Source organism: Fringilla coelebs, assembly GCF_963513975.1.
Source record: "Fringilla coelebs genome assembly, chromosome: 16".
NCBI lineage: Eukaryota > Metazoa > Chordata > Aves > Passeriformes > Fringillidae > Fringilla > Fringilla coelebs.
Genome location: NC_140042.1, coordinates 62,811 through 84,728, shown reverse-complemented (window position 1 = coordinate 84,728; position 21,918 = coordinate 62,811). Strand labels below are relative to the sequence as shown.

Sequence of the window (21,918 nt, the reverse complement as noted above, 5' to 3'; positions counted from 1 at the left end):
TTAGAGATTAACATTCTTAAGTACTTATGCTCAGTACGTTTGAAGCTTTGCTTAATGCAGTGTTTGCCTTTTGTCATGATTGGTTCTACAGCCTGCTGACACAGTTCTAGAGTACTATTCCGCCCAACAGCTCACCTCAGTATTGCTGGTTGTAATTCAGTTTAGAGCAGCAACATTAAAATATAGTTGCTTGAACAGTCAGTCCTAAGACTTGGATCCTTTCCTCTCTGGAGGAGGCAAAATAAACTGAAACAGAAAAGGACAAAAAATAGTAAAACTGGAAGTAAAATGGATGTTGTTGATTTAAATCTTGCCAGCTTGTACTTGGCCTTTAAAAACTCTTGCATCAATGCACCCAGTGTGACATTTCTGCACATTTTGATTTGCTAGTTCATGGTTTCAGTACTAATTTATGGAACACAGTTTGCATCTGAAACTTCAAAAGTTAAGGACATTTTTTTGAACAGGAAAAATTAAGATTAAATTCAGCTCCTAGTAAAGTACCCAGGTTCAGTTACCGCATAGGACTTCAGGATCTTCTGAACTAGGTTGAGGTGCAATGGCTTACCTTTTGCAATTGCCAACTCTTAAGTCTTATTAATGTATTAATGATTTATTTTAATAATACTCAATTCCTAGCAGTGTTTTTACACCTGTTTTAATGGTATTTGATAGTAGATATAGTACATATCAATCTGTCTCTTTTCAGCTTTAAAGCACAGATCCCAGGAATTTCCTCGAACTGGGTCCCTGGCACATTACCAGTTATTTAAAGCAGTTATTATGTTGCTCTTTGATCTCCATGCTTTAGGAATGACATTGAGCTAATTTTCATTTATAGAATTTTTATTGGTCTATTTCAGATTTTGCAAGAACGAGGTTCCAGGATGTGAAGACAGTATTGAACGGTGACAATTTTATTCTTTTATTCGAAGATGCAGTGAATTGTCACACTGAAGAGGCTTGGCTGCAAAAGAAAAAATCTGATTTAGACAATTTTCTGTTGATCTGGGTTCAACCATATTTGCCTATAAGCTGGTGTCAACTTCTGGAAGCATTGCAAGATTACATAATGGGAATAGATGGTGTGAGAGTGTGTGTTAAGTTTTGGTTGTAGTGCATGGTTGTGCTTTCTTGTTGGCTTATTGACACTGGTCGTTTGAAAAGAAATGACCATGCACTCATATTTTCCTTGGAGACATGTAGCACAATGTCTGGTGCTGGATGACCCAATGTTGATCAGTTTGGAGACCTTTTCCTACTAATCATTGTAAACCTTAAAAGGACAATGTAATTGGTGCTACACACACACACACACACACACTTACACACGCATGCACACACACACACACACACGCGCGCAAATGTTACAGCCCAGAAACGCAAGTATTTGGGCATACAGTGTTTCAGAATCAGTGTCAGCCCCAGTTGACTCTATCATACTGCACATTCCTTATGGTTCTGTGACGTAATCTATTATGTAATAACAGCCTAGGAGATCAACTGAAACTAGCATGTGTAAAAGTTACACAACAGAGAAAAGGTTTCTCTGAAGGGTGTATATATTGACTGGATGTATAGCATATTTTAATACCCAAAGGGAAGACTAAACTCAGAGAAAATGGCCTTCCTCTGAGTTATTCTTCATGTTCCCTCTCTTAAAACAGTCTCATGCAAAAGTCGCACTCCAGTCCTGGTCACATGCTTGAAAGTGGAATCAAAATTCACTTAAAATGACCAACTGAACATTCTGTTTCTTTGGAGGTGTTTGTACTCATATGTGTGTTTCTGCTTCTATAAAATGCCTATAAGCATTGAACTGTGGGTTAGGGTAGAGATTTTTCTAGAGCTGAAGGTTTCACAGAAATACAGCTGGCTAGTCCTAGGTCCCTGTCTCTGTGACTTGGATTGCAATCAACTTTAGTGTGAACATAAACTCATCCAGTTGAAAAATCTGATTACTTTGGATATTCAGGATCCCTGTAATCAACCTTTCTCTTTCTATACAGTTTCAGCTATGCAGTTAAGAACAGTGTTTGAACAGAATGTGGTGCAGCTTTGTTAGTTTGTCCTTGATAAAGGCTAATACACAAGACACACACAATGTTTTGAGCAAAATCTTTAGCACATCTTTAAAACACTTAACAAAATGGACAGTAGAAAACTTGGATTTATTGACTCATGGAACCAGTGGAAGGGAGTTTCAAAAAGCTACAAGATGGTTTTAAATTCTAAAGACATTACAGTTTTCTTTCTTAGTAATTTCAGAATTTATGCATATATCGTATACTGATTTTCAAACACCCAGGGTCTACTTTTTTTTAATTATTTTTTTTTAAAGGACTTAGACATTGATAAAAGTTTGGCAAAACAATTTGTAAGAAACATTTCTACTAAACAGATTAAGCAATGGGCTAAATGTTTTGTCCATGTGCCTAATGCTTGAAAGGATTTGTAATGCATTTTGTGACTTGGATGTGGTCTGCACAGGAAGCTGCTGGCCCCTCCACAACACATACAATTTTTGTCTTTTTTTAAGAAGTTAAAACTGAATTTAATTTACTAAAACTGTAATTGTGTAGGGGGAAATGTTTATACTTTTATACTTTTTTAGGTACCCATATTTTATCAGCTTAAATTGAGCACAGAGATGTCCGCTAAATAGTGATGGATTATCTTGTGTATCTGAAAATAAGCATAACAATTGTCTGTGTTAACTGCATATTAAAACATTTCCTCTGCTGCAGTAGTCACTGTGTTTTTAAGCAGTATGACTCCCCCAAAATCTCTGAGCTCCCCGGCTCATTGCAGCCAATTGCAGCCAACCGTGTTACTTGTTGTTTTCTTGATGTGCTCTACAGAGTAATTCAGCATTGATCTAAGTGAATTTTAATGCCTAAAATACCAGTTTTACAGTGATCCTTCTGAATCAGCATTTCTGTTGCCACTCGTATTAAACCCAAAAAGGACAGGCTGTTTAATAAAGTGAAATTTTCCTGAATGACATCAGCAAAGCATGAGTAACAAACTGAGCAAACTGAACAAATTTAGAGTATATAAAAGATTGGGTTTTTTCTAAGTATGGGGGTTTTCCCCCACTGGAATATTTTCAGTTTTAAAACCTGCTTTTATGCTGAGATTACCTGCAGTTTAGTTTACATTGTGTCCCTGCCATAGCTAATTTTAGGGAAATGAGTGTTTAATAATTTTTTGCACTTTGTTTGCAATATCTCACAAAGATTTTAAGAAGGAAAGAAAAGAAAGAACTTTAGTAGGCAGGTACCTTGTAAATTATTTTAAATACATTGTCGTTTGAGGCCACCTGAACTAACTACTTACCTGTTCTTGCTATTGTCATTATTGCTTTAATTTTTGTTATCATGCAAGGCTTTCAGATAGATGAAAATGCTCTCTTCAGCTTTTTTCAAGGCATTAAGAATTTATCCCTAAATAAATTTTGTTTCTTTTTGTTTGACTGTTGCAGTTTCAAATAAAGTAATGCACGGTAATTGCATTAGAGTCCAATCTCCGTGACCAGGCTTGGCAAACATTGCTTCATCTCTTAAGCTCTTGCAAGGAGGAAGCAATGTACCTGTACAGTTAAAACTGGATTCCTTTGGGTTTTTTCTGCCATTTGGAGAGTACCTACCTGAGAATTGCCTGTGACTGTGCAGAGCTGAGGGGTTCACTGTCAGGCTGGAACTGCAAGGCTGTACTGCAAACTGCTGGAACTTAACTCTGGTCATTCACAGCTCCTCTATTGTTTAATCAGAACAGTATTCCAGGGTATAACTTCAGAGCCTGAGCTTGAAAAGATCATAGCAGAAGGAATAAAACAGGAAGGGAGAGAGATGAAATTCCTTAAAGACATTTAAATGACAAACTTCTTGCAAAACTTGTTTAAAAACAGAAGTTCAAATTTGCTCTAGCAATTTCTTGCTTTGAGTTAGGAGACAGCATATTGTTGGCCTTTGGTTTTCTCAGAGGTTATTTTTTCCTTAATTGGAGATGGCATTTTTATATTACATGCTTTTGTCTTCACGTGGCAGGTGAATCAGAATTTGTCTGCAATGAACAAGTAATTCTGAGGCCTCAAAGACATGGATGTCACATGGTCCATAATAACTATCCAAATGTATACTCTGACTCAGCAGCTCCCAGACCAAAGGTTACCTGGGATTTTGTCCTACTTACTGTGGGATTTCCATGGATTACAGTTAATTGCATGTTTTTAATTCCAAAGTAATTTATTTGTGTGTCAAAGACTTGATTGAATTTAGAAGCTTTTTTTGAATCTTTACTAAAGTTTCTATTGATACATTCATATACTCATAAAAGTTGGAAAATGTATTGTGTTTTTTTCAAACTCAGATCTCTTGTAATGATAAAAGTTCCTTTTGTCCTGCATTGTAGCATTAGGAGAAGATATTTCTTAAAAAATGAAGGTCAGTGAATCCATCTGACTTTCTTGTTTTGAGATTTTCTTTCGATACTAGCTGTGTAGCTCCATTTCTAGCAATATGAATGCACAGTTTGATTAGAAACAGGACTATTTCCTGCAGATTCAAAAATTGAATCAATCTCCTCTTTTTCTGAGAGAGGGGTATTTCTGGGGTTTTTTTCAAGAGAAAAATGAAAACTGGCAGATTAAACAAAAGATGACATGGTTGCAGGCATGCAACCAAGGGAACAAGTCTGCTGAGTAGGGTGATAGTATTATCAGAAAAGTGCTTTTCATAACAGAATGCTATTCTGTGAATGTCTGTTGAAGTTGTTGAGAGCTGTCAGTCTCTGTTTAAGCTGTAGAGAGCTCCCACCAGCAAATTAATACACATTAGTTACACATTTCTATTAATATTACAAAAATGAACTTGGAGTGCAAAAACGCAATAATATCTGTTTCAGTGGAATTAAGTAGAATCCAGATTATAATTACCCAAGTATACTGGAATGTATTCCTTGGGAAGTACTGGGAGAAGAGTGAAGTTCTCCCGGGCTTTTTGAGGAAGATGGAAGTCATATGAAAGCCTGAAGTCTAGGGTTTTGTTCCTTTAAGATGTGATAAAATCAGAAAGTGCCATTCTCCTATTTTTATTCTCTCTCTCACCACATCAGAAGTTTCAAGTTCTTCAAATTAACTTTTTCAATCAGACCTTGAACTGTGGGGCCTCTGGAAAGAGATGAAATTTTGTTATGCTTTTAACAGTGTCTGTTATCCTAAGAGAGTAGGGTTAAAACCTGAGTGGTCATTGAAGAGTCTTTTCTAACACAACAGTTTTTAAATACTTAAGTCTAAGGATGATGCCCATTACTTTGTTGTAATTTTGATTGCAGCAGTCTCCAGTTTTGAGGGCAATCTTGGGATCTTACATGGGGCTTTGTTTAGAATTATTGATTCTTTAAATAGTATGAATATTCAGTTTAAAAAAAAATGTGGAAGACTCTCTGAACTCAGTGTCATGCAAGTTCTCTTTTGTTTCACAAAAATCAGGAGCTGTCTTTAAAGGCTTCTTAATGAACAGAGGCTTTAAAGGGCTAAATAGATCTTATTGTCCAGTTTGCCTAAATGACTGTAAGTAGGAACTCTCCATTTTCAGAGCAGAAATGGTAAGGGCTAAAATGCTTTCCAGGGCTAATTTGAGGTTCCAGAGACATACAATATCTAAAAAACAACTAGTCCGTTTTCCTTTCAACTCATGGACTCTAAAATAATTTTTACAAATGTCTGAACCAATTGCAGATATAAGTGTTCCTCTATGGCTTGGATTTTCAGTATCCAGATTGGATAAGGGCACACTAGGGAAGGCGGTACACCTACCCTCCATTATTACCTTGGCTGAAGTCTAACGACTTTTATGAACAGCACTGGCAATAGAGAAGATTTGAGGAAGATTCTGCCCCAGGAAATTGTCACAGAATATTTCTTTGCAACTTAGTAGACCTTTACTTAGTGATGTCTACCAAGGCATAAACTTTTCAGAAGTTCAGTGAGTAGATACTGCTGCCAAGATAGCTTTCTGGAGGCATCAGAGGGTTCTCTTCAGGATGTTGTGTCTTAATAAGTACTATAATGAGAGAAACTTTTTTTTAAAGGTATTTTGCTACTTTGGGGGTGAGTGGAAGGCGGGGAAGAGGTTCTGTGGCAGTGCTCTCCTTGCCTTAGAAAGCTGAGCCTAAATTTTGACCTAAGACCTGTTGTGATTTTGAGGCCTCATCATCTGAAATGAGTAAAGAGTAAGAGTAAATGTATTTATTATGTACATGATTCTTGCTACTTTTGACGATTTTCCAAAAGCTTATGCACAACTTTACTCACATTAATGTGGCTCATATGTGCTTGCAAGAATGAAGCAAGTGCCGAGGCACTGGTGAAAGGAATGTTACCAACCTCTCTACTGGAACTGAAACCAGATCACCAAACAGAAGGAGTATCACATGGCAGCTTTTTCCACCTGCTTCTGCCCTTATCCTTACCTCAATTTAGCTATGAGAAATCAACTTCCTATGCACTCTTTAGGATCACCTACCCAATTCAACAAATGTTCTTTTTTTTTAAGCTTTTCTTCCAAATCACTGGTCTCAAAATTAGTTGGGCATCAGCTGTTTGTGCTTATACCCAAGTGGCCATACTTGCAACTTGTTATTTCCTGGATAGTGGATTAGCAATAACACTTTATTTTGTGCCAATTCATTATATCTGAAGTGTTCTTACTGCAGCAAAATTTGAGTTATCATTTGGTTTTAATGCATTTGCATTAACCAAAATTCATAGCACAGACACAGACAAGAAACTGAATTCAGGGGAATTTCCCTGGAAAAATATCTGCTAGGGCTTCCCAAATAATTTTAAGATGGTTACAGTTTACCATCCCTTTCAAAACAAACAAATGAAATGTGTATGGGTATTTTTTTAACTTCCTTTTCATAACACTAGTGTATTGTAAACTGCATGGAATAAACCTGGTTTTTCCCTTTTAAAGTGTGATGTCTTACATCTGTCTTTTCTAAATGCACTAATTGATATTAATAGTGTCATATCCTGTGAGAATTCCTAGTTTAGCACGTCATATGTAAAATGTAGTTGCATATTTGTGCAGTGATTCAAAGCATTAATGCTTTCTCCTTTGTAAAGGAGAAGTATCCTTTACTGCTGCCCCAAAAACTTTGTCATGAAAAAGTTAAGTCTGTTCAGATATATATCTGTTGGGAAATTATTTTCCTTTGCAGTTGCTGTGATGTGCTGATCATTGTAGGAGGAAATCGTTGTCTCTTTTATGGATATATAATCACATGAAAAAGTTTTAAGTAACCACTTTGCTTCCCTTTTCTTTTCCACAACTCAAAAACCACCCTGCCTAACATCAAATATTCTAGAATCCACTACTTTGCTTTTTAATGTAAGTGCTTCCTTTGTTTGAAAAACTAAGCTAATGGAAATTGATGCTTTGTAATAAGACAAACGTATAATAAGTTTCAAGGGTAGAAATGGCTGAAGGAAGTAAATTATTTAAGTACAAAGTACAGGTTGTTGAAATTATCCAGGAAATTTGACAGCTGTGTCCTCTACTACTATAAAAAAGTTTATAATTGAGTATTAGTAGTGCTAAGACCAGTGGACAGCTCTTATTTTCCAAACTGCTAGTAAGAATTTGAGAAGTTAAGACCTATGATTTTTAAATTGCTAAAGGCTCTATAGTTACATATGAAATTAATTTCATCTTAACAGTTTAGTCGGTTTTAAGGGCAAAGCACATTCTATTATTTCCTTGTATATCCAGCAACATCAGTAAAATTGTTATTTTACTAAACTAATTTGCTGCATTTCATTGCACTTGAATTTTACTAAAATAAGTGCTAAGAGCAAATACTGCTATAGTAATCAAGTACAGCAATTACAGTAATTAAGTAATCAATGTGTGCATCTGTATTTTCATCAGACTGTCTACTAAAAGTATTGATATTTTAGAGTCAGCCAGCATGACTTTCAACCCTAATTCCTATTCTACATATCTGTTGCTGCAAGTGTTTTCACCATTAGGAAAAATGAGAGCACAAAAGGGACAAGTGTCTACCCTGAACTAGAAACCAGGTTATAAAGGGGACATAAACGACTAAGTCATTAGCAACCTGTTGAGATATTTTATAACATTTAGGGTTCATTTGTTACTGTTTTTCCTTTCAGTGGGAAGTTTAACTTAAGAAAGATGAAAATGATCCTGCAAATTCACCTTTTTGGGTGCTGTTCATCTTTCAGTGTACTGAAATCTTGCATGGTACTCATATACACATAGCCCATATGTATATGACATTCTCAGAGACTGTAAGGTGTACAATTTCATGAGAGAGATCCTGTAAGCCAAGTGTTAACAGTTTCCACTGCTTTTCATAATACCACTGGAATTGTATGGAAAGTTACACAGGGGAGTATGTGTTTATCCTGGTCTACGGTGGGCATTTGCTGCTGGTGAAGGGTTTCTTAGGTAGAGTGATCTTCAGCATATATTTTGATTAGGGCTGATTGGAATAGAACACTGACACAGACTAGCACAAGGCATAGCTAGGCAGCAGTTTCAGGACTAAAAATTCCTCAGTTTCATTAAGAAAGAGAAGTTCAAGATGAGAACAGAATGTGATTCATACTCTACTTGCCACTAAAAATGCGTTCTTAGAAACACAAACAACACCCTGCCCCCCCCCCCCCGCCCAAGGAAAGGAAACCAAACCAACAAAGCCATAGGAAATAAAACGCGGGTCATTAATGCCGTGAAGGTTAGTGAAACCAGCGCGGGATGGAGGCGAACTGAAGCCCGCCCTGCGTGCCGCCTGCCGCTCTCTGATAGGCCCCTCCAGAGCAGCGGCCCCTCCTCCAATCAGGCTCGGCCGGGCACAGGGGGCGGGGCTCGGCCCGGCTTGAGTGCGGCCCGCCAGACCCGCGCGCGCCCGTCGACGGACCAGGCGTTCCTAAGTCGCCGGCGGCTCCCAGAGCGCCAGAGGTAAAAACTGATTCAGCTTTCCGCCGGAGCTGGCGGGAGCGAGAGGCACGAGGAAGTGCTCGGTTTTGGGGTAGCTCGGCGTGGAGTTTTTCTGGTGCTTCATACTCAGGCATTGTTGGGGCACCTTTGGGTCCTGTGTCGCGGGGATGCGTAAAGCGTGACGATAGGATCACAGACGGATCGGGCCGAGGGACAGAATAGCGCTTTCGCGCTCCGCGCCGAGGCGAGAGGGAGGGAAACTCCGGAGTGGAGACAAAGCAGCGGGAGCGGGAACATCCGGGTCACTCGCGCGGCCTCGATCCGGGACACGCGCGGCGGCGGCAGCTCTCGGTGAGGCCCGGCCGGGAGTGGGGCCGGGGTGGCCCCGGGGTCGGGGAGCGGAGCGGGGCTGGGCCGGGCTGGCGCCGCTCAGCTGCGACGGGACGGAACGGGACTAGCGACCATGGGCGTGCGGGCCTGGTGGCTCCTGCCTTGTGGCTGGGCCGGCCGGCGCAGCACTGTCCGCCTGAGGCTCTGAGCTCCCCGCGGGTCTTGGTGGTGGCGGGCGGAGGTCGCCGAGCAGGGCGTGGAACCGCTCAACCTGCGCGAGCCGGTCCCGCCCCGCCGGGTATATGCCCGGGAACGACGGGCGGGCCCGCGGTGCCCCGTGCAGGCCTTGGGCGCTGCCCCGGCCCCTCGCGGCGCCGACGGGACCAGCGGCCCTCCGCGATGGCGGGCGGTGCTCGGCCCTGTCCGGTCACTTGGCCGTCGAACACGAAGCCCATAGCCGCGCTGCATCTTCTGTTGTTTTATGTGCGACTCCGGTCGCCGCTCGGCCTCTTCTGCCTTTCTTATGCCGCAAGCAGAGGAGACTTTCTATCCTAGTCCGGAGTTAGCGTGCTTTGATTAAAGCTCAGACCGTGGCTTTCTCCACCCTTCTGAAAAATAAAGTTTGTATAGTTCGGGGCAAACTACTTCGATAATAATGTCTTTCTATGTCAGTATTTAACCTGCAAAGTAAAAATGTGAGGCTAGCAATCTTAACGTTTTGGGGTCTTTTTTCTTGCTGCTTGGAATCAGTAAATCTTACTGAAAGTTCTTGAACCTCAAGGAGCATGCTTATTGTTGATGTATTTAGAGAGTTGTTTGTGGCATGGGAGCGATTCTTTGCACGACAAATATTTTGTATATGAAAGTAGGTTGTTCCACCCCATCTGGGGGTGTAAATGGGTAAGATATTCTGTAATGAGGCACAAAAATTTGCATCTATGATGAGCGTGATGGTTTTATTTTGTCCTTTTTCTAAAGTAGGCAGTAACAGCAGCAAAGGCAAGCTGCTGAGTAAGTTTGGAAGTTTCTGTTAACTTTCTGCGTTGATGGCAGTAAAAGCGACATTACTACCTCTTAATGGCAGGGGTGAATTTCGGGGATTAAACTCAAAACGTGAAGATTGGTCTCTTCGACTTTTGTGGCATGTGCAAAAATAGGATTGAATAGACGTCCTCTTGTGCAGAACTCTTTCTGAATAGATTGGGATATAGAGAATCTGTATTGACAGTTTGTTAGCAGATTGCTTTTGAGGGGATGCTTAACTAATGGGATCTTAGTTTGTGAAATGGGCTTTCAGTCTTCTTGTTTAATCTTTATTTTCTAGTAGACTGATGAGGTTTTAGATGCTTGCCTGTTCTCTTCCATGTAATCGAAGTCTGGAAACCAGATATGTGAAGCCTGTCATCTCTCATATGCACTGAAATTTTTCAGTGCTTAAGTAAGTCAAATGCCTCACGATTTGGAAAGCTATTTGTAGAGCATAGAAAAATCTTTATTATATCAGGGCACAGTGTAGAGTGTAACAAAAGTAAGTAGGGTGCATGGTCTGAAAACTCGGGATTTTTTTTTTCAATTGTTTGAAAAGTTACTGGGTTACTGATGTTCTGCAGAAGATCCACTGTTTATTTACCCTGTGAGAAACTGCCATTTCTCTCGAGGTTCATGTTGTAAATAATTGGCTGTTAGCCACAGGAAATGGAACCAATGTATTAGAAAGCATCCTGTAATGTGTCTTTTGGCAGAAAAGGTAGCTGAGTTTGATGAATTATATAAGAATATTTGGATGGTTTATAAGCAAATACGGTTTTCTCAACCTGTGATGGGAAGGTTAGTATTAGTACAGTGGACTGCTAGGTACCAAAAGCACAGCTGAAATTCTGCTGTATATGCAGTTCATTAACATCTCTTACAACATATTAAAACTTGATCACAACATATTATAACTTGCTGCCTGTATAATTTGGTTAAGGAAGAGGTTTTTTGTTGTCTTTGGTTTTTGGTTTTGGTTTGTTTTTTTTTTTTTTCAGTTCTGCTGTAATTTTTTTTTTCAATGGTTCTGTATTTCCTGCTTGTGAACAGACTAAAATCTGAAGTCATGTGTACACATTTGCCAAGTCCTGCAAGTCTTCTGCCATAATTAAGATGCAGTTGTGTATGTGTTGGGAATACTAGAGGAAAGTTGGACTGAATGTAGGAATATTTTTCTGTGCGTGCATGTCCACTGAGTGTGAATTGTCCCTTTTAAAAAGCTTTATCTGACATTAATTTAGTTGCTACTTTGAAAGTAAATTACAGAATATCGCCATGTAGGCCAAACAGGCTTAAAAGGTTGAAGAACAGATTTAAAATGCATATTGTCCTGGGAACAATTGTTTAGTATAAATTGTTTAGTCTGGTGTTTTTGAAGATCTACAGTTCATATGCTTATAATAGTAGTAGGCTGCAGTAATTCTTATGACTAATCAGCGTATATTGAGAGGTTGTGAAATTCTGCGTAATTCTTAACCGGTGTATAAGGGTTTGTTTCAATAGAATGGTTACACTGCTTTCAGTCACTCTGTGAACTTCTTTAGTGGAAGCATTCTACTCTTCTGCTGTCAAAAAGGCTTACGAGGTACATGTGGAGTTGAGAACAAATTGGCCTGACTTCTCCCATTGCCATAAGCGTCTCTTATTTAAAATGTGTGGAAGTGCAGTTATATGAAGGATTAAAAACCTTCATTGGAATTTGAACATGTGGCTAATGAAATCCTGAGTTTAGATACAGTTTGACAATGGAAAATAAACTCACTTTGAGTACTGTTCTGGGTGAATGGAGAATCATCCCCTGAATTTGAAAGCACCGCTCTTGCAATCATCCTGTTTAGAACTGTTGTTCTGTGTCGTGCAGTAGTGAATGATCTGTGCTCTGCATATTTTTTTTCTGTAGTTGTGTTCACTATGCTTGGCTATTACTAAAGCAGTGAAGGTGCAGAAATATTCTTTAGTCTATACTGGAATCTAAAATCTGTCATGTGGAATGATCTGCTGGTTCTTCCTTAGCTGAGCTCTGTGTTGCTGCCTGTTCCTGCTGCTGTCTAGGAGTTCTATAGCAGCATCACGGCAAAACTGAGATGACTTTGTTAAATTCTATACCTCTGTTGCTTTTGTGGGGAATACTGGCTTTCAGTGGGAATTTACCCAAAAAGTAGTATTTCTTATTCCCATTTGCCAGAAATGGGAGTAATGCAGGTAATTGCCTGCCTGTATAAAAGAAATTTGCCATACCTCATGTGGTGTAGGAAGGAGATAAACAGAGTGTGTGTCAGTTGCACGAGTAGGAAGTCCGAGCACTTTCTCCATTACTAATAGTGTTTCTGTTGTCAAGCTACTGACACAGTTTATTCTAAGATGGGGTTCAAATATAAAGCAGTAAGGTAAGGATGGAATTTTGTAGGTCAAGTTCAGTAACTAAGAACTTGATGGCATGGGGAAACTTGATGTTATTCCTGATGATAAATTCTGCTGGCAGTGCAGAAACATGTGTCTAGGTTATTGAAGTGAAAATGGGAGCTCAAAAATTACTTAAAACATAATGCATTGTTTATGCTATAAGTAAAAGTATATCCTAATAGCAATTACTTTTGTTGTAGAGGGACTCTGAATATGTCTGGCATAGCTCTTAGCAGACTTGCACAGGAGAGAAAAGCCTGGAGAAAAGATCATCCATTTGTAAGTATGAAAGATACCAAATATCTGACTGCAATTTTTTCAGTGTTCTGGTGATGATTTTTTCATTAGCCTGGTAGGATTAGTAGTGCAGAAAGAATCAACTTTGTGTAGAGATAAAATATGTCACAAGGTATTTTAAGTGTATCTTGTAAAATCCTCACCATATGTCTTTTTGCCTTGATTCAGGGATTTGTAGCAGTACCTACAAAAAATCCAGATGGCACAATGAATCTAATGAACTGGGAGTGTGCTATTCCAGGAAAGAAAGGGGTAAGACTTACTGTTCTTCTCATTTCTCATTTATGGTGAAAAGTAACGTAAGTTGCTTATGCATTACACTGACAATTGAGAACTTACCTTACATATAGTTTAATAAAGAAGTTTGTGTCCTGCTGCTACTTTAGAATTAAAAGTTCTGTGGACTAGCAATATTGGACAAAGTATAGTGTAAGCCTGTTCAACTCTTGGTACTTAGCACCTGAAGAATACAAGTTTTCAGAGGAGTGTTTAAGAGTCTTGTACTGAAACTGGAGGTTGTCTTCTGCTTCTTCTTGCTTCTTCTGAAATACTACTATTAATTATTTGGGGGTTTTAATTCTTTCTTTTGGCTCTTCAGTGTGGGACTTTTTTGCCTTGCTTTTTCTACTGCCTTTTGCCAATTTGCCTAAATACCCTTATGATCTTGTTTCTTAGATTCTCAGAAGAATCTGTGTGTGGGCAAGACCTGCAGGGTCTGTGATGCTGCCTTAGTTGAATGCTGGACATAACATTGCTGTTACAGTTGCAACTTAGTTTTGATAGTAATGCCCTGGGCTCAGCATTAGTTAGTTCTTAGAGAAGCACCAACTTCTACTACAGTCTAAGGAAAAACTCATCCCCTTGTCCTCTGCCTGAACAAGATTATTCCCCATAAAAGTTTATATACCTTATGTAGATGTCACTTTTAAATACTTAGGTAAAATTTATATGCCATACAAAATCTTCATGGTATTGCTTTGAAGTTTTGTAAACCACAAAATAAGAGCGAACAAGGCCTTAAAGCCAGCTTCATGTGTACTAGAAAATGTGTCACACCCAGAAAAGATCAGTTAGGCTGATGTGATTCCTGCTACTTTAAAAAAATATATTTAACAAGAGGCAGCATGACATTCATCTCTATCAGACCAAGCAGTTGCTCTCTATTCCCTTTGTGTTTGGAGGCATCCTATACTGCAGCTGCTGTCCTGGAGATGAGTAGTTGAAACCACCAATATGCTTTCTTGTCAGCCAGATTAAATATTGAAGTGGTGTTAGTCCTGGGTGGGATACTCTGTTCACTTATTTGACAGCAAATCACTTAACTACCTAAAATTTGACTCAAAAAACATCTGCAACTGGTCCCTTAATGCAATATGGTCTCGATGATACTGCTGTCATACTGTTAGCCTTAGTAGGGCTTCTGAGTGTCTGCTATCTTTCACCCATAAGGTATGTTGCTGTATCAGAAAAATGATAAAAACTTTGCCAACTGCTCTTTTCTTCTGTGTAAATTATTAAAAACTATTTGTTTTCCTGTGTGACTGAAAGCAGACAAAACAGGTAGTTTATTCTATCAAAAAGCCCGTATTTTCTAAAAAGGAACTCCTCTGAGAACATTTGGAGAATGGATTTTTCTAGTTGTTGACAACTGACTACAATTTAGAACGAGTTCTTTAAATACACTATAGCAAATATAATAAAACTCATTCACTTCTGGACGTGTGTTATCTTACTGATTCCTAGCATGTTTTTCTTCCTTTTCTAGCTTGAGACTTTGTGTAATGAATACCAATGACAATGAAGTGATTTTTCTCTTTTCATATGGGTTCTTGGGATGTTTTGGTTTTCGTTCAGCTAAAAATCACATAGTTCAGATAGGAAATAATAAAGAATTTCCTTCTAAGGTGGTCTTCACACGTCTGTCTGTCTGTGAGGATAAGATTTGATCAGTTTTGCATTTAAGATGTGAGACCATCCTTACTCCAGTTGTTTTAAAAAAATCAACCCAACAGTTACTTTCATGGCAGTGTTTCCATAGCAAGGGGAAGTTACAGAGAAGTAGCAGAGAAATAAATTTTACAGCTATAAGAATCTTTTCTACATTTCTACACTTCTTAGCAGAACTCAATTTGTCAGAAGATGGGCTTTTTTCTTTGTGTTTTGTATATTTGAGACAGTCTTTCTCTATTGCTAGGTGTTTTTTTCTTGTTTGTATGGCTCTTTTGAGTAGGGCTGTCGTCTTTGGTTTGCTCTGTGTCATGGAAACTGCTCCTATTAGTGTCCTTCCCAGTGTTGGATAGGGATAAAGAGCCTCTTAAAATTTCTTGTTATACAGAAAGATGGAATCTGTGAGACTACGTTCTACCAAATGCAGACAGGGTTAGTTTAGGCTAGTGACTCTCATTAACTGTAGTAGTAGTACAGTTCTGTCCGCATTTTTAGTTCATTTATGGTTTTATTAACCACATTCTTGTACGGCACAAGAGAAGCCATTTATATTCACATGCTTAGTGGATGTATCCTTCTCCTATCTTCTCAAACTTTACTGGGGGTCCAACAGCCCCTTCCTTGTTGTATAGTGTAAAACTTCAGAAGTATTCTGTTCTTACGTAGTGTGCAAATTTTACTTTTATATGGATTTACTGATGATGACCCTGACTGTGTTGATGAGTTGACGTCACTTACTAGCTGAAGAGAGAAACCCCTTCCTTTCCACTTCAGCTTCTTCTATAGGTAGAGTAGCTTACCGTAGTCTAGACAGTGTGCTACAGTGCAGGACAGCTATTTTCTGCTGTGTAGCAGAAGAATGTCTTGTGCTTTGCCTGAGAAACTGTATTCTTGGTAAGCTTTTTTCCACAATTTTGACTTTTCCTTGCTGTAACCAAAATTCTACATTAAATCTTGATAGACACCGTGGGAAGGAGGCTTATTTAAACTACGGATGCTTTTCAAGGATGACTACCCTTCTTCACCCCCAAAATGTAAGTAAAATTATCACAGGTAGAAATCACAGGTTTATTAGAACAGTGTTGAATTAATCCATGAGGTTATTACAAACAGTTATTACTTTCTTACAGTTTTGTTTGATTTTGTTTTGGTTTTTTTTAAAGATACATGGCCTTTTCTTTTTTCCCCACCCACTTGCATTTCATCACAGAAAGTTGTAATGCAATCAGCAAAGTGCTTGATATATCTGAATTGGGAGGGGAGGGAGATTGGTTCCCTCAAAGTTTGGCGAAAGCATTGCTTGAAATGCTCACTACATTGTCAGCTGTCTTTAGAAACGAATATGTAGGCACGCATAGACTAAATCCCTATGTTCTTACTGTTAAGTTGGTCTTTAAGCTGAGAACTCAGAAGACAGGAACTTGGAAAAAAGGGCTCTATAACTTGAACCTTTTAGTCAACTTGCTCTAAAATATGAATCTGTTCTTTTTCTGCTACTGTGTATAACTTAGTAGATCTTCAGATACCTAGTCTCCTTAAGTTTTTGAACTGAGTTTTCCTTATATCATCTCAAACCCATTTACCTATTATAGAAACTTGAAAACATCTATTCCATTGTGTGGTTTCTTGGTTCTTGAATTGGCTACCTTCTCAAACCAATGACAGTGGTTACAAATTGCTCTTTTGACAGCAACTCATCTCTCATCACATTCGCGTATTTCAGCTCTGTCAGCTCCTGGCTGCTTCTTTTGTTTGATACCATCTAAATACATGTAACACAGGGGCGAACATCTCTGGTAACTGAAAACATTTCACATTATTTTCTTGAAAAACACCAGTTTTCACATCCTGACAGTGTTAAAGGAATTGTCATGCTTTATAATATGTGTGTGACTGATAAAGCTCCCTACCAGTGTGGCTTCTGAACTTCATAGGGCATCAAGACTGTTACGTCTTGTGAATATCTGCAATGTCAGATGGATGAGAAAACTGCACTAATATGTAGATACTTCATGTATTGCAAAGGGAGTGTTCATTACTTTACTGAAGATGGTAGCTGTTGCATTTAAGTCCTGTAAAGATTAAAAGCAATGCCAGAGTATAGATTGAGTGGCAGAAGGAAAGCTGCACAAGCCTTCAGTTAGTCTTGTAATTTAAACTTAGTTTCTTTTGTTGATGCATCTTGATTACACATAGGAAAATGAAACTGAAAAAAATTGCTAAGAACTTAAGTCTTCCTTGTCTGAAACTGACATTATTTTAAAATGAGGTGAGAAAAGATAAGTGAAGGGTAGTATCTTTCCTTTACGTAGTAGTATGTAAAACTGAAAAGACAGAATTGTTTTTAAAGGTCTTTATCACAAAGCTACTATGAATTATTTTGTCTGTTTCCATTCCTAAACCAAAAGATTGCCAGTCAAAAAGACAATGTTGGATTGCCTGAATTGATATCACAGATGTGATGGAGTTTCGGTTTTAGGTGCGGGCTGAGCCAAGAAGAAAACTGGTATTAATAGCTCAAGAAATTGGTGGGGTTTTATTTGGGGGTCTTTTGTCAGTGTTGGTTTGGGGATTTTTGGGTTTTGTTTTCCCCCAACTGATCTAACCCAACTCTCTGATCTTCCTCTTAGCACTGTATGCAAGTAATTTCCTCTTCTTTATCAGGTAAATTCGAACCACCGTTATTCCACCCAAACGTGTATCCTTCAGGCACTGTGTGTCTGTCCATCTTAGAGGAGGATAAGGACTGGCGGCCAGCAATCACAATTAAACAGGTCATTAGTTGTACTTAGATGTATTCTTAATACTTTTGCTTTGCTTGCTTATCTGATGCAAATACAAGATGTTCACTGTGTGTACCTAAATTGGTTTATAAGGGTTTTTCACTGAATCTCTATTAGTAACACCCATAATATATGCCTGTTACTTCTGTTCCTTTTTCCATAGATCTTGTTAGGCATACAAGAACTTCTAAATGAACCAAATATTCAAGACCCAGCTCAAGCAGAGGCTTACACAATTTACTGGTAAGTGTCTTTGCATGTGAGCCTGAAAGTTGTCATATTGCTTACAGGTGTCTGTTACTTGTAGTATAATATGCAAATGTTTTTACAAATGACATGGAGAATTTTCTTACCTTCATTACTGTATTCTGTGGAGATGCCTAGATTGTCCTAAACTTGAACAAAATGGTAACTGCATGGCTGTTAGGCTAGAGGAACTTTTAATGACAAAGCAGCAGCAATAAGATGTGAAGGCTCTTTATATCATGATTTTTCATCCTGGTTCTAGACTAACACAGAGTCCTTTCTCTTAAACGCCAAATAGTAACAATGTGGTGTAATGGTATTAGGAAAAAAGGAGACTGAATTGGGTGACAATTCACATTTGTCTGTACAGGAGTAACTTACTTCTGCCCAGTAGTGCATACCTGTAAGAACTTGTGCCTGAAGGACAAAGGAGAGCTGTGGTCACTGTAGGAAACATGGCATCTTGGGAAAACTACATCTTCTAAAAGAGTAGGTTGAAAAGTACAGAATACCTGTAGCTTTAGCAGAGTGAAGTTTGCATTGATTAGGAAAGGGGATAATTTGTGAGCTAAAGAGACTTTTTGGGTTTCTTTGTTTTGTGGTGGGGTTTTTTTTGTTTGTTTGGTTGGTTTTTTGTTTTTGTTTTTTAGGCTTATTCTTAAAAGTTTTCCCACCATGGATGGTGGGATGGTGGATGGATATCTGTTCTATAATCTTTAGGGAAGCAAAATATTTTACACAAATGCACTGGTAGCTACTGAAATAATAACCAAGGTGGAGTTGTGGAATTACAATTCTGAACAGAAGAGGCCTCCAGGAGATTGCCAAGTTTGAAAAATAACATTCTGTTTGACTGTACTTGCAAGCTATGTTAAATATGTTTTTTTTAGGGTCCTAGTGAAAAGGAAACATAGGGATGGATAGTGGTTTTTGCATTTAATTAATGGCTTCACTCAGTGTTATTTTTTAAAGTACTTACTGAAGGCTTGATGGAGTTGAGTGCATATGGAAAACAGTTAAGTGGCCACAGTTGCAGGAGCCAGGAATGATGAAGGCCTCAATAATATGCTTCTATACATGTATAGATAGTCTGTGTTTTATTCTTCTTAATCACCTCGCACGTGCATGTATGTACCAGGCTTGGCTAGTCTTGTTTCTGTTTGAAGTGCTTCCAGGGAAAAAAATTATCTGTTTAGCTTAAAATATTACATGATTTTTGTTACTTCAAGTATGTATAGTCTCCCATTTATGCTTTTCATGTCTCTTGGACATGCAGAGTATTTCAGATTGGTTACTATTATTCTGCAGTCTGAGACTGTCTTGCTACTTAGTGAATATCTGATAGAAGTTAAACAGAGCAGGATCTGTTATGTTGGCATAGTTGATAAATACTGCAGAAGATGCACCATTGTACATAGAGGTCTTTTAGTCAGGTTGTTAAACTTTCAAGAATAAACATTCAGAAAAAGAATACATATTCTCAGGATTCCTTTGGTACTGTCACTCAGTAACTTTAGTACTCCTAAGGTGCTAGCCTACTTCTTCATCTTTGCTGTAGGCATTCAGGGTCTCCTATGGAAGGCATTCTTCTGTGTGGATTCTGTGGGTGCCAGACTTAACAGCTAGGCTATGTTCTCATGTGGCAATGCAATATAACTTACAGGAAAAAATGTAGAATAAAGTTGGTAAATCTCTTCATGAGAAGAGACTGTCTTCAGTCTCTTTGCTAGCAATTGTTCATTGCATGTGACCACAATTGGTTTCATTTCTTTCTTCCCCCCAATCTGTCAAGTTCCTAGGATATAATTTGCTGCCCTTTTTTTTTTTTCTTTCACTACAGCAAGCCTTTATAGCTGAAAGTAAGTTAAATTTACTGCAAAGCTGTTTGCAAAATCTAGGCACTCTAAACTATCTCTGGCAGAAGAGTAATGGTTACAAAGTTTTGTTTAGCTCAACTCACATTTCTGACAGCTAATACAGAATGGACAACTGGATGTAAATGAATGCTTTATTAAGCTACTACTATCCTTTGTTGGCAGAAGAACAGAAGATAAAGAACTTGCCCTTTTACGTCTTGAGTCGGAGGCTTAGTGACTGGACATAGTTCCCTCATCAGTAGCAACTATGCTACACTTAGCTGTGTTGAGCCAGCTTTTTTCCCCCAACTGAAGATTAGGATAAACTTAAAGCTGTGAGTCAGGGTCTGTAGAGATAAAGGCTGAAATAACCACACCATTGTCATTCTCCTGTTTCTTAGGAGTTTTTCCATTCTCTCTCCAAAGCAGTAAAGATGATAATTTAAAACCATATGAAGTCTACCAGCTGTTAGTGAACTACTCTCCTCACTTTGTACTGTTATGGTACTGGAATTTGTTATTAATGACCTCAGGTCTTAATGTGAGTGGGGAGTAGAAAACTTCAGATTAAAGACGGAATGTTTGCACATGAGGTACAGTTGGTCTTGAGAAGAGCAGGTGCAAACCTGTTTGAACAGACTGGTACAGTACAAAGTCAGTGCAATCATTTGACAACAGGTGATGGCAGTAACTAGTTGAACAGTACCATGCTTGTCCAGAAAAGTCTTTAATGTATTGTAGTGTTCTGTGAGTTGCTATCAAAAAGGTTTGCCTTCAGCAATGATTTGTTTCTCTTTATTATGAAACTAACTGTAATACAGCCTCTGATTTCTCCAGCTATAATTACCGTTTCTCTTTTCAGCCAAAACAGAGTGGAATATGAAAAGAGGGTTCGAGCACAAGCCAAGAAGTTTGCACCATCATAAGCATTTGTCACGCAGCATCTTAAAAAGGAAGGGATTGGTTTGGCAAGAACTTGTTTACAAAACTTTTGCAAAATGTAATGTTGCTATGTACAATTAATATCCACATAAGGGGAGGGGGTTGTATGTGTGCCATTTTCCATATTCGCCAGTTGTATACAGTTCTAAATTTGCTGAATTGCCCCCAGTTTTTTCATACAGGGTCTCTTCCTTCAGTCTTTTGTATTTTTGATTGTTATGTAAAACTTGCTTTTATTTTAATATTGATGTCAGTATTTCAACTGCTGTAAAATTATAAACTTTTATACTTCTATAAATTCACTAGTATCTCTAGTTACTTTGCTATCTGATGCAGGCATGCTTTAAAATGTTAGAACTATATTTAGCCTCTAGCTGGCTGTATGAAAAGAAATCATGCCCTCCACCCCCTTCCCTCCCTGAATTTGTTTTTTCTATCTTTCAGAAACTAGGTTGTTATTGCTTAAGAGCCTCTGAGATCCAAAGTTAGCCAGCATCCTTATTCTGCATCACTTTCTTTGTGTTTATATGGCATTCTGTCTGTGTTGCTGTTTAGAGTAAATAAACTGTTTATATAAAGGGCTTTGTTTCATTTATCTTCATTAAAATTATTAAAAGACTGCTATTTAAAATGGTTCTGAATACAATTCGGTGCAAGTTCTGTTTTTAAGGCCTGTGATGCTGCATTTGCCTTTGGTTTAGATGTTGCCTTCATTTGTGTTGCCTGTCCCTGACCTGGAGCACGTATGTGGCCTGTCCTTGGGCCATGTGTGGTAACTGCAGCAAGTCAGTTTTGATCAGTTCCTCAAGCAGAGATCAGGTGCTTACTATGCATAATGGGATCAGCATACTGGTGTGACCATGATAATATAAGAAATGTGAGCTTTAGACTGATATGATCAATAATAGAAGTTGTCCAAGGAATGCTGAGGATTTTCAAATGGCGCTTGTTTATCAGAAATAATTTTGTGCCTCTTTCCATATATTAATGCATATAGCTTCTAGGGAAAGGATGTGCTCTATGCAATTACAGTTTCCTTCTCTAAAGGAAATCTGTAAAAATTATGTAAGTTATTTTTATGTATGTCAAGCTGATGTGCCCTCTATTAAGCTT

At 38.5% G+C, this 21,918-nt stretch overlaps 2 protein-coding genes across 4 annotated transcripts in view; both read left to right on the top strand.

Moving 5' to 3' along the window:
* The window catches only part of PDPK1 (3-phosphoinositide dependent protein kinase 1), a 60,071-nt gene extending 53,101 nt beyond the window's left edge, over positions 1–6,970 (top strand). For both annotated transcript variants that reach the window (XM_084216755.1, XM_084216754.1), the window contains one exon: positions 864–6,970. In XM_084216755.1, coding sequence (XP_084072881.1) covers positions 864–893 — 30 coding nt within the window. In that variant the 3' untranslated portion in view covers positions 894–6,970. The remainder of the gene's footprint in view (positions 1–863) is intronic.
* A 1,925-nt stretch (positions 6,971–8,895) lies between these two features.
* UBE2I (ubiquitin conjugating enzyme E2 I) lies at positions 8,896–21,377 on the top strand. 2 transcript variants are annotated; one of them, XM_084216306.1, is made up of 7 exons: positions 8,896–8,993; positions 12,935–13,013; positions 13,200–13,283; positions 15,940–16,012; positions 17,643–17,752; positions 17,925–18,004; positions 20,726–21,377. In XM_084216306.1, exons 2-7 carry the CDS (start codon positions 12,948–12,950, stop codon positions 20,787–20,789), a joined length of 477 nt encoding a protein of 158 aa, XP_084072432.1. In that variant the 5' UTR covers positions 8,896–8,993; positions 12,935–12,947; the 3' UTR covers positions 20,790–21,377. The 2 variants fall into 2 exon arrangements, with proteins under 2 accessions (XP_084072432.1, XP_084072431.1); XM_084216305.1 differs by lacking the exon at positions 8,896–8,993 and adding an exon at positions 9,249–9,323.
* The last annotated feature ends 541 nt before the right edge of the window (positions 21,378–21,918 follow it).

What these genes read in the sequence shown, in the direction of transcription:
- UBE2I (XM_084216306.1), top strand. Translation starts at nt 12,948, where the DNA reads ATGTCTGGCATAGCTCTTAGCAGACTTGCACAGGAGAGAAAAGCCTGG. An exon ending in GGAGAAAAGATCATCCATTT is followed by an intron (nt 13,014 to 13,199) that starts GTAAGTATGAAA and finishes GCCTTGATTCAG; the next exon opens with GGATTTGTAGCAGTACCTAC. An exon ending in CAGCAATCACAATTAAACAG is followed by an intron (nt 17,753 to 17,924) that starts GTCATTAGTTGT and finishes CTTTTTCCATAG; the next exon opens with ATCTTGTTAGGCATACAAGA.